We start from the raw sequence: 12,500 nt of genomic DNA on the forward strand, positions 1-12,500 counted from the left end.
ATTGGGCGAGATGAGAGCGAATCGCCGAGGCAAGCGAAACAAAGTTGATGAAAGTTTAACTTTATTCAAATGAGGACCACTCGAGAACCAATCAGGTCCGCGTGTTTGTATTTGGAGGCGGGAGTTACAAAAACAGTCTGACCAAGATGGCGGAGGTTATCAGCTGCTGTGTCATGAACATTAGTACGTGATTAAAATGTTTCTACATGAACACTGGTACTTGTATCAACATGAATTGTGATTTATACGACACATAAACTCAGTCAGGGCCCATTCACCACTACATAGACCTCAGTATATGTTAGTTAAACACTCAAACTAGCATGCATCGCTAGCATGTTCGGACCTTGGATTTCATTGTTAGCCTAGCCAGGCAGCTAGCTAGGCTACTTGTGTATTAGTTTGATTACGTGTTTTGTTGGGGAACATTGACGCTTGTATCAACACAGATTTCACAAGCAAACTACCTGCTAGCTACCTATGCTACCTAGCTTCAACCCTCTGTTGATGGTTTTTATATCTCTTCACGCCCTGGCCCCCAGCTACATAGCAGATATCATTCCTCCCCACGTAGCCCCCAGGTCCCTCAGATCCTCCAGCCAAGGCCTCCTCCATGTCCCATGGTCCCGGCTTAAGCTGAAAGGTGACAGAGCCTTTTCTGCTGCTGGCCCTCAGCTGTGGACCGACTGCCACCTGACATCAGAAGTTCCCCTTCAATTGTGATATTCAAAGCCAGGCTCCCCTTTTTACATCGGCCTTCCCGGCATCTTAATTGTCTCATCCTGCTATGTTTGTAATCAAGTGTTTGTCTTTTGATGTCGTTTTAGCCTAAATCCCTGATGTGTAAGTGTATTTTATTTTTATTTTATGACCCTGTGGCTAATGCGCTATGTACAGCACTTGGTCAGCGCCAGCTGTTTTTAAATGTGCTATAGAAATAAACTTTACTTACTTACTTACTCTCTGCTAGCTGCCTAGCAGCCGGTGTTCTGTTGCGGTCTGGCGTGTTGTTTTTCCGACCACACCCCCGAGGCAATATTTCGCTGGCCAAAATTTGCTCGGTGTTTGGCTGTGTGGAACCCCACCGTGAGGATGTATTGTCTGATACTCAATACTTTAGAGGCAATTTGGTCTGTGCTTGAAAAGTCTTCCATTGGGTCCCCAGCCCTGCTTATGAGACATCCAGATCATTAGGATGAACTTCATAACGTTATGTAACACGTAGTTTGGTTGTGACCCGTCAGAGAGCCGAGAGACGGACTGGCTCAGCTCTTCAGACGGGAAGGGCTCGTATCAGGTGAAGGGCTGGAGTCTGAAGAAGCAGCAGTTTGTGGCTCTGATGTGGAAACGATTTCTCAACGCTCGACGCTCCCGCAAGGGCTTCTTCGCTCAGGTACACTCACATGTTGATATATCAGACATGGGGGACTCGAGTCTCATCACTTGACTTAAGTCAGACTCGAGTTGCACATTTTAGGACTTGAGACTTGCTTGATAAACATTCATAAAAGACTCGACTTGATTTTGACTTGTGTCAAATGACTTGAAATGACTTGACTTTCTGTTTAATAAATATGTTTGCGGCACCTCTGATTCATAACGTAATAACTTTATAATTATAACTAGTAGAAATCTACGGTCTTTTGGAGCTAGAAGCTAACAGTCGCCCCGTTCTGCTGATGTCTTTGGTGTCTTCCGAGCCCTTACAGAAGGTTTCGTATCCAGCCTGGAAGTCCAGAGTTTTTCGGGGACTTTGTGCAATTAATCCAAACTGTTACATCCAAGATTGATACACTGGATGTCCAAAATTTATAATTGTTCGGCCGTTTATCTCACCGCTAGCTCTGATGCAAACCATCCATTTTGTTTCCCATGATGCTTTGGGAGATGCTTGTTTTTGTCTTGTAAACCAATGGAAGGCAGGTCCGTCCAAAAAAATGGAAACTTTTGTATGATTTGACTTGGACTTGCTTGAGACTTGCCCATGTGTGACTTACTCCCATCTCTGTTACATATATATACATATGTACTGTATATATAATGTGTCTAAGCTTCCTGTAGGCGTGTGCAGTTTTTAGTTTTCCTGTGTTTTGCAGATTGTTCTCCCGGCGGTGTTTGTGTGCATCGCGCTGGTCTTCAGTGTCATCGTCCCTCCGTTTGGGAAGTATCCGAGTCTGGAGCTGCAGCCCTGGATGTACGAGGACCAGGTCACCTTCATCAGGTAACGGTCCCCAAAAACACCTTCATCAGGTAACTTTCATCAGGTAACGGTCCCCAAAAACACCTTCATCAGGTAACTGTCCCCAAAACACCTTCATCAGGTAACCTTCATCAGGTACCTGTCCCCAAAAACACTTTCACCAGGTACACAACCAAGGGGTTAAGCGTCTGTCAACAACTTGTAGCTCCTATGGAGCCATGTTGATGCTACCAAGCCATCACCTCCCGTTAGCATCCCATTGACTGCCATTCATTTTGACCTCACTTTGACAGAGAATAACTTTACATCTGAAGAGTTTAAAGACTCTATTTGTCCGTTGTTTATTTCTAAAGAAACACGACAATGTATAAAAGGCTCCATTACCTTGTACCTCACGTTATGGCTCCGTAGCAGACGTTTTTATAAAAATAGGCTAACGATTGGGTCATAACCACGAGACTTACTGTCTCATAGTAGAGGAATTACCGTATAGTACAGGAGAAGCTCTCAGGCAGTTTGGACTTCCATTAGCTGTTTAAGTTTAATTACTAATGTTAACTATCATTTTAGTGATCAATAATTAGCCTGTGTCTATGTTATCTCCTTACATATACCTACGCTCTCCTTCTCTGCTAGATTGGGAATGATTGAGATTTCTCTTGGCACAGCTACCAGAAGACTTCCAACTTTCAGACAGGTTGCTCACGTCACATCTACGTCTTCAAGCTCAGTTGGAGGCTGCTCAGTAACGCTCAGCCATCACCGGGAAAGAGACTTCACTGGTCTCCGTCCAGAGACACGGGACCTGCTGGTCCATTATATATATGTCAATGTACACAACTGTCGCTAATTAATGTTTGTGTGTGTGTGTGTGCGTGTGTGTGTCTGTCTGTCTGTCTGTCTGTCTGTGTGTGTGTGTGTGTGTGTGTGTGTGTGTGTGCGTGTGTGTGTCTGTCTGTCTGTCTGTCTGTGTGTGTGTGTGTGTGTGTGTGTGTGTGTGTCTTAGTGATGACGCCCCCGGAGACGTCAACATGCAGAAGTTACTTGGTGCTCTGTTGGACGCGCCAGGCTTCGGGACTCGCTGCATGGAGGGACATCCCATCCCGTAAGAACACATGGCTTTAATAATAATAATAATCTAAATGTGTAATAACTGGATGCTGTTTTTAAACATCGTAGGGCCGGATCTACTTTAGATTTCACTTGTAAGTTCATTTATTTGAAGAGATTTGTTTGAGTTATTTCGATTTGTGTTTAACATCTAATGTTTGTTCTTTAACCCTCCTGTTGTCAAAAACTTTCTATATCAGAACTATGACAAAAGAACGTTGAAAAAAGTGAAAAATAAACATCAAAAACATCGCCAAAGGTGACAACAACTTGTCAAAAAATTGGCAAAAACATAATTAAAAAAACTGGAAAGAATGTGACAAAAAAATTTGAATAAAATCGACAAATACGTCAACAAAATGTTGAAATTTGGACCCAGAAAAACCCAAAGTTGCAGGTCGAGGGACGACAACACCAGGGTTAGGATAAGATTCAGAGTCAGGTTTGATAGAGGACACATCTGTTGATGCACCGTCTACAGAAAGGTTGTAATCAAACGATGATGCCCTACGACGTTCAAGAACTGAATATATTCCACAACATTACCCCATATCTCTACCCTGCTGACTTCCTGTCCGTCTCTTATCTCCGTCCCCAGAGAGGCTCCGTGTACGATGGGCGATGACGGCTGGAGAACTCCTGAGGTCCCTGAAAGCATCACGCAGCTGTTCAGCTCGTCCAACTGGACGATGGACGACCCGTCTCCGGCGTGCGTCTGCAGCTGTGACGGCAACAAGAAGATGCTGCCAGACTGTCCCGCTGGAGCTGGGGGGCTCCCACCACCAGAGGTACATTCACATACTGTATATACACACATATATATATACATATACGGTATATATATGTATATATATGGGCCCTATTTTAACGATATAAGCGCACGGCGTGAAGCGCCTGGTGCAGGCGCGTTTTGCTAGTTTGACGGCAGAAACAATTGTCCGTGTGCCGGGGTCATGGTTCTAAAGGGTTGTACTTAGTGTCTTCATTAATCAGAGGGGTGTTTTGGGCGTAACATGCAATCAACCAATCAGAGATCATCTCCCATTCCCTTTAAAAGCCAGGTGCGTTTGGACCTTGGAGCATTGCTGTTATGATGGAGGATTTACACCGTAATATTTTTATTTCTAATCTTCTGCATGTGTGTGTGCATGTGTGTGTCTCTGTGTGTGTCTGTGTGTGTGTGTGTGTGTGTGTGTGTGTGTGTGTGTGTGTGTGTGTGTGTGTGTGTGTGTGCTGCTGTGCGTCCCTGTGTGTGTAACAAGCATAGTGTGCGCGCTGTGCACGAGCCTAGGAGCATTTTACTAATGCTCTGTTAAAATAACAATGAAATGCTGCGTTATTGACTTTAGACCAGGTTTTTGTTGGTCAATGGCGCCATCACTTCCCACTGCCTCAAGATAGTAATACTCCCAGAATGTGTTCTGTATATTAATATAAAGTTATATTCTGTATATTAATATAAAGTTATGTTTGTGTTCAGATGAAGCTGAGCGCCACCGACTCTCTTCAGAACCTGACGGGGAGAAACATCTCCGACTACCTGGTGAAAACATACGCCGACATCATCGGCAAGAGGTACACAAGTACACAGTTAATACACAGACATACACACAAGCACACAGACTTAATACGCACACATACACACAAGTACACAGAGTTAATACGCAGACATACACACAAGTACACAGAGTTAATGCACAGACATACACACAAGTACACAGTTAATACGAAGACATACACACAAGTACAGAGTTAATACACAGACATACGCACAAGTACACAGGGTTAATACGCAGACATACACACAAGTAGAGTTAATACACAGACATACGCACAAGTACAGAGTTAATACACAGACATACACACAAGTACACAGGGTTAATACGCAGACATACACACAAGTACAGAGTTAATACACAGACATACGCACAAGTACAGAGTTAATACGCAGACATACACACAAGTACACAGAGTTAATACGCAGACATACACACAAGTACACAGTTAATACACAGACATACACACAAGTACACAGTTAATACACAGACATACACACAAGTACACAGAGTTAATACACAAATACAGACAGAAATACTCAGTAATACTCAGTAGTACTCAGTAATACTCGGGTACTAACCGTTTGTGTCGTTCACAGTTTGAAGAACAAAGTTTGGGTGAATGAATTCAGGTCAGTCTTTTTAATTATTTTCTTCAGCTTTTATTTTGAAATCCAACTGTTTCCTGTTTGTCACGTGTTAATCTGTTTTTTCTCTCTGCAGGTACGGAGGGTTCTCATTGGGCGCCAGGAGCACTCAGGTCCTCCCACCGGCCAATGAGGTCGACGACGCCATCGAGCGAATCAGAAAGATCTTCGAGTTACAGAAGGTAAGACTCTATTCACGAATAAAACTTATTAAATTAGTTTATTATTATTCTAAGTGTCTAACAACATTATGGGATGGATCCCTACAGAGATAAACCTTTTAGTTAAAGAGTAAGATCCTTTTAGTTTAACATGAAACAGCCACGAAATCACCATCACCAAACCAGACTCCATGTAAATAATCAGGACTTTTAGCGTGTATAGAGCCAGCATATGTCCACCAGACTCCATGTAAATAATCAGGACTTTTAGCGTGTATAGAGCCAGCATATGTCCACCAGACTCCATGTAAATAATCAGGACTTTTAGTGGACACTAACTGATGCTGAACATTTGTACATTAATTAATCAGATACTAAGCTGAGGTTGTCTGTGTGTTTCAGGGCGCAGCTGCAGATCGATTCCTCGACAATTTGTCCGGTTTCATTAACGGTTTGGACACGAAGAACAATGTCAAGGTAAGACGCAGCTGTGATGTGTTTAAAGGCTCCGGGAAAACACAGACTTATAATACACTAAAACATACACAACTGTCGTAGCAGGAAAAACATCAACAGGTCCAATCCTAAAGTTATCAATGTGAATGAAACAGAGTTGCATAACCAAGACACAACCACAAAATTTGTCAAATTTGTTGTCAAATTTGACCCATTTTCAAAAAGTTTTTAAATCCGAAATTTGGATTTCTGTCAACCAAATTGTCAAAATAAAATAACGTGGATGGTTCCCTACAACGCTCTTCACAAGTTAAATATATGATCAGTTGACTACTTAATTGAATTTGGGTGTTTAAAGCTCTCATATTATGCTCATTTTCAGCTTCATAATTGTAATTTGAGATTGTACCAGAATAGGTTTACATGGTTTAATTATCCAAAAACACCATATTTTAGTTGTACTGCTCATTGCTGCAGCTCCTCTTTTCACCCTGTGTTCAGGTCTCTGTTTTAGCTACAGAGTGAGACCTCTCACTGCTGGAACATCTTTGTTGGCAGTCGCACATGCTCAGTAGCTAGGTAAGATCACATGATCAGTAGCTAGGTAAGATCACATGATCAGTAGCTAGGTAAGATCACATGATCAGTAGCTAGGTAAGATCACATGATCAGTAGCTAGGTAAGATCACATGATCAGTAGCTAGGTAAGATCACATGCTCAGTAGCTAGGTAAGGACTACATGAGCTAGCTAGCTGTTTCTCCAACTTCAGTAGTACAAGGCAGGATTAGCCGGGAGACTTCTTCTAAACGAGGGCGCACTTCCAACTTTGCGTGGAATACCTGCAGAACTAAACTATACTACTAAAATGTAATAGTGAACAATCAGTGTTGGACCTCCAGTCTGTTGAGATGCCTCTCCAAATGCAGAAACTAAGCGCAGTCACACCATAAAACGTTAAGACACGTTGAGAAAATAGATCCATATTTTGCCGTAATCCAATGACATGAAAAAAAAAGTAATCCACAGTGATCAGTAGATCCACAAACAGAGTCACGGTGTATCCAGCAAGGCCGATACGAGCATCACATTCACCAGCCAGCTCCAGACAGGTGAACGAGGCCTCTCCACTTCGCCGTTTAAACAAAGTGGAATAAAACATAGGCTATAGAAGTCCAAATCTACACAAAACACGCAATCAATTAGTAAGCTGACATCACTTTTATATACAGGGCATTTAGGCAACCTTTATTGCAACGTTGGCACGGCAAGATGTCCAGACTAGTGCAACAGTAATTTTCGTTTTTTGAGTCCTGCATATGCGTCGACAATGGTCTCAGGTGAGAGGCAGAGCCCTGAAAAAATAATTGTTTTTACTAAAGCAGTATATGAAATCAGATGTATTACCTACCACCATTGGTTGTTTTGTGTTATAATATTTATAAAAGATCTGGTCGTGCCAGACGTAATTATTCCACTCATTTTTGAAACAATGCATTTACCCATTTCATCCAGCCACCACACCCCCCGCAGACGCCGCGGATGCTCTGTAGCTGAAACAGAGAGCTGAACCCAGGGTGAAAAGAGGAGCTGCAGCAATGAGCAGTACAACAACAATATGGTGTTTTCTGAAAATTAAACCATGTAAACTTATACATCCTCAAATTACAATTATGAACCTGAAGATGAGCATAATATGAGCACTTTAAAAAATTTAAAAAAAAACACAAGTTGAAAGCAAAAAGGAAAGATTTATCAAAACAACGGTTGCCTAGATACTGTTTATATCTACACATCTTTCTGCCTCTTTTATAAACCAGACATTGGCTCAGAATATCTTTATAAACAGACCCAGACACAATCTGAAGATGTTTTTACACGTTTCAACGGTGATCCAGAATGAAAATCTGCAGAATTTAGCGTTTTCAGATTTCTTTTTTTTGGCTTTTTTTGACGCTTTCAACGCTGAAGTTTTATGTTATTTATTTTTTACATTTGTTTAACCCTCCTGTTGTCCTCGGGTCAAGTTTTCAGTGGCCGGGTCGGGTCATTGGTAGAGCAGGCGCACATATGCTGAGAGGTTTTATGCCTCGACGCAGAGGTCCAGGGTTCGAGTCCGACCTGTGATGATTTCCTGCATGACTTCCCCCCTCTCTCTTCCCCTTTCATATATAGCTGTCCTATCCATTAAAGGCGGAAAAAAATCCAAAAAATAATCTTAAAAATGTTTTTTAAAAAATGGTGTTAAAAAAAATTGGTTTTCTTTCAACCATAATAATGTGGACGGTTCCCTACGATGCTCTTCACAAGTTAAATAAATGATCAGTTCACTACTTTCTTAGAATTTTCAGTATTTTATCAAATTTTATAGCATTTTGGTTGTTTTTTTACCTTTATTTATTCAAGGAAGGTTCACTGAGAGGCAGTCTCTTTTGCAGGAACAACCTGTCACATTCACACAGTTACACATTCGTACAGGTGGCAAAAAAAACAACAAAAACATTAAAAAAAACGCTGAAAATATCGCCAAAAACATCGAAAAAGTGACAAAAACATCCAAAAAGAAGACAAAAACATCAGAAAAAGTGACAAATCCATCTGAAAAAGTGACAAAAACATTGGAAAAAGTGACAAAAGTGTCGAAAAGTCGACCAAAACATTAAAAATAAGTTTGAATTTTAAATTTGCATGAGTTGTATGGTCGACAGGAAGACTGTGACCCTGTTTATAACATCATCTGTTTATAACATCATATGTTTATGACATCATATGTTTATGACATCATCTGTTTATAACATCATCTGTTTATAACATCATCTGTTTATAACATCATATGTTTATGACATCATATGTTTATAACATCATCTGTTTATAACATCATATGTTTATGACATCATCTGTTTATAACATCATCTGTTTATAACATCATCTGTTTATGACATCATCTGTTTATGACATCATCTGTTTATAACATCATCTGTTTATAACATCATCTGTTTATGACATCATCTGTTTATGACATCATCTGCATCATGTAGAAAGTTTCTGAGAGATGGTAATAATTATAAAAACGTGTCCTCAGATCTGGTTCAACAACAAAGGCTGGCACAGCATCGGCGCCTTCATCAACGTGATGAACAACGGCATCCTGCGCGCCAACCTGCCGCCGGGCCGGGACGCCAGTCGCTACGGCATCAGCGCCTTCAACCATCCTCTGAACCTCACCAAGGAGCAGCTGTCACAGGTCGCTCTGTGAGTACTACAGGGAGTACTACAGAGTACACAGGGAGTACAACACAGGGATTACTACACAGGGAGTACTACACAGCTCACAGGGAATACTATACAGCTCACAGGGAGTACACAGCTCACAGACGGACCCTTAGATTGGACGGATAGTCAGGGGAGAAGGGATACAGCTACAGGGTAGAGGGGATACAGCTACAGGGTAGAGGGGATACAGCTACAGGATAGAGGGGATACAGCTGCAGGGTAGAGGGGATACAGCTACAGGTTAGAGGGGATACAGCTACAAAAGGTAGAGGGGATACAGCTACAGGGTAGAGGGGATACACCTGCAGGTTAGAGGGGATACAGCTCCAGGGTAGAAGGGATACATCTACAGGGTAGAGGGGATACAGCTGCAGGGTAGAGGGGATACAGCTGCAGGGTAGAGGGGATACATCTAAAGGGTAGAGGGGATACAGCTGCAGGGTAGAGGGGATACAGCTGCAGGGTAGAGGGGATACAGCTGCAGGGTAGAGGGGATACACCTGCAGGGTAGAGGGGATACAGCTGTAGGGTAGAGGGGATACAGCTACAGGGTAGAGGGGATACAGCTACAGGGTAGAGGGGATACATCTACAGGGTAGAGGGGATACGTTTAGGAGAAAGACTGTGGTTTGGTTTCCTGGGTGAAAGTATTAAATTATATTATTGTATTAGCCTAGATTTTGCGTAATTTTGCGTAACTTCCGGCCGTAGCTGTATCCCTTCAAATACACCAAAACAAGCAGCCTCTCTGTGTCTAACTCCGCCTCCTGACCGTCTCCAGGGTAACGACCTCCGTGGATGTCCTGGTGTCCATCTGTGTTATCTTCGCCATGTCCTTCGTCCCCGCCAGCTTCGTGGTCTTCCTCATCCAGGAGCGAGTCAGCAAAGCCAAACACATGCAGTTCATCAGCGGCGTGCAGCCGCTGCTCTACTGGGTGGCCAACTTCATCTGGGACATGGTGAGACACAAAACAAACACACCCTCAGAGGGTCTATGTTTGAGTGTAACTGAAACTGGGACATGGTGAGACACAAAACAAACGCACCCTGACACAGTGTCAGCTCCTGACGTAAAGCACTTTGGATACCTGCTGGCGCTGTAAAGTGCTGTATAAATAAATTTGTATTGATTGATTGATTTATTTGACCCTAACGGCCTCCTGTATATGTCTTTGCAGTGTAACTACGTCGTCCCGGCAACGCTGGTCATCATCATCTTCATCAGTTTCCAGCAGAAAGCCTACGTCTCCTCCACCAACCTGCCGGTGCTCGCACTGCTGCTGCTGCTCTACGGGTCAGACACACAATACTACACAATACTACACAGTACTACACAATACAACACAGTACTACACACTACTACACAATACTACACAGTACTACACACTACTACACAATACTACACAATACTACACAGTGCTACACAATACTACACAATACTACACATTACTACACAATACTACACAATACTACACAATACAACACACTACTACACAGTACTACACAATACTACACACTACTACACAATACTACACAATACTACACAGTGCTACACAATACTACACAATACTACACATTACTACACAATACTACACAATACAACACACTACTACACAGTACTACACAATACTACACAGTGCTACACAATACTACACAATACTACACAGTGCTACACAATACTACACAATACTACACAGTACTACACAATACAACACAATACAACACACTACTACACAGTACTACAAAATAATACACAATACTACACAGTACTACACAATACAACACACTAGTACACATTACTACACACACACAACACTACTATACACAGCACTACACAATACTACACATTACTATACAACCCTAACAACACAGTTCTAATGCTACTACTATGTATGGGAAACGCTGCTAATGAGTTGATTGAAAACTGTAGGGGAGAGAGCAATTTGTTTGGAAAGATTTCAGAGAATCGTACTGCAGCTCCCCCCTCTGTCCTCCCCTCTAACTCTCAACATCCCGGCCCCATACACACACACTGGAAAATCTGAAACGGTCTGAAAACTGGACGACACATAAACTGTGATTTGGTAGAAACCGTGCTTGATATCAGAATGCCCATTCAGCCCAATAAACGCCAAAGTCTTTCTTCGGTTTGAACTTTTAATTCTTTTTCTACATTAAAGTATGGTGATACAGTATGGCCCCAAAGAGGAGTTGTTTTGAGCGATGTTAAGCGATTTTCCGAAGATTTCCCATTAAAGTCTATGGGAAATTTCGCTGTGTTTTGTTGCAGATTTTGTGAAAACCGTGCAGCAAATCTCTTTGAAAAGTCATAGCACACCATTCCCAGTCATTACACATGTTTTGATGTATTTTGTGTGCATGTGTAGGCAACGCTCCGTGACTAGTAGCAGGACAAATGTGGCGGAATAATAATAAGTATGCAGGATAATAGTCATTCTGCCGATTGCTGCACAATCGGCACACTGAACTACAACCAGAACCACACAGCTGAACCATAATCTGTGTGTGTGTGTGTGTGTGTGTGTGTGTGTGTGTGTGTGTGTGTGTGTGTGTGTGTGTGTGTGTGTGTGTGTTCCAGCTGGTCCATCACTCCTCTGATGTACCCAGCATCGTTCTTCTTTAAGATCCCGAGCACGGCGTACGTCGTCCTCACCAGCGTCAACATCCTGATCGGCATCAACGGGAGCATCTCTACCTTCGTCATGGAGCTGTTTGGGAACAATGTAGGTCCTAATACACACACACACACACACACACACAGACAGACACAGAGACACACACGTGCACACACATAGAGACACACACACACACACACACACACACACACACACACAGGGACACACACAGAGACCCCTAAACGTGTGTGTTCACTTCCCGTTGTTATTTTTAGGAGATCGGAGGAATCAACGACATCCTGAAGAACGTCCTGCTCATCTTCCCTCACTTCTGTCTCGGCCGAGGACTCATCGACATGGTGAAGAACCAGGCCATGGCCGACGCCCTGGAGAGATTTGGTAACACAGACACACAGGCACACCTAAAGGATTATTACGAACACCTGTTAAATTTCTAGTTGG

At 42.5% G+C, this 12,500-nt stretch overlaps 2 protein-coding genes across 3 annotated transcripts in view; both read left to right on the forward strand.

The window, feature by feature from the left end:
* Positions 1–12,500, forward strand: part of nfkb1 (nuclear factor of kappa light polypeptide gene enhancer in B-cells 1) — a 1,201,612-nt gene that overhangs the window by 61,803 nt on the left and 1,127,309 nt on the right. The gene's annotated exons all lie outside the window — the stretch shown is intronic.
* Positions 1–12,500, forward strand: part of LOC116060261 (phospholipid-transporting ATPase ABCA1-like) — a 90,195-nt gene that overhangs the window by 42,197 nt on the left and 35,498 nt on the right. For both annotated transcript variants that reach the window (XM_036006301.1, XM_036006298.1), the window contains exons 27-39: positions 1,245–1,393; positions 2,097–2,221; positions 3,207–3,305; positions 3,909–4,098; positions 4,791–4,885; positions 5,466–5,498; positions 5,590–5,695; positions 6,077–6,151; positions 9,212–9,381; positions 10,184–10,361; positions 10,581–10,696; positions 12,002–12,146; positions 12,314–12,437. In XM_036006301.1, coding sequence (XP_035862194.1) covers positions 1,245–1,393; positions 2,097–2,221; positions 3,207–3,305; positions 3,909–4,098; positions 4,791–4,885; positions 5,466–5,498; positions 5,590–5,695; positions 6,077–6,151; positions 9,212–9,381; positions 10,184–10,361; positions 10,581–10,696; positions 12,002–12,146; positions 12,314–12,437 — 1,605 coding nt within the window. The remainder of the gene's footprint in view (positions 1–1,244; positions 1,394–2,096; positions 2,222–3,206; positions 3,306–3,908; positions 4,099–4,790; positions 4,886–5,465; positions 5,499–5,589; positions 5,696–6,076; positions 6,152–9,211; positions 9,382–10,183; positions 10,362–10,580; positions 10,697–12,001; positions 12,147–12,313; positions 12,438–12,500) is intronic.

The sequence above is a fragment of the Sander lucioperca genome, chromosome 1, assembly GCF_008315115.2.
Source record: "Sander lucioperca isolate FBNREF2018 chromosome 1, SLUC_FBN_1.2, whole genome shotgun sequence".
NCBI classification, from domain to species: Eukaryota; Metazoa; Chordata; class Actinopteri; order Perciformes; family Percidae; genus Sander; species Sander lucioperca.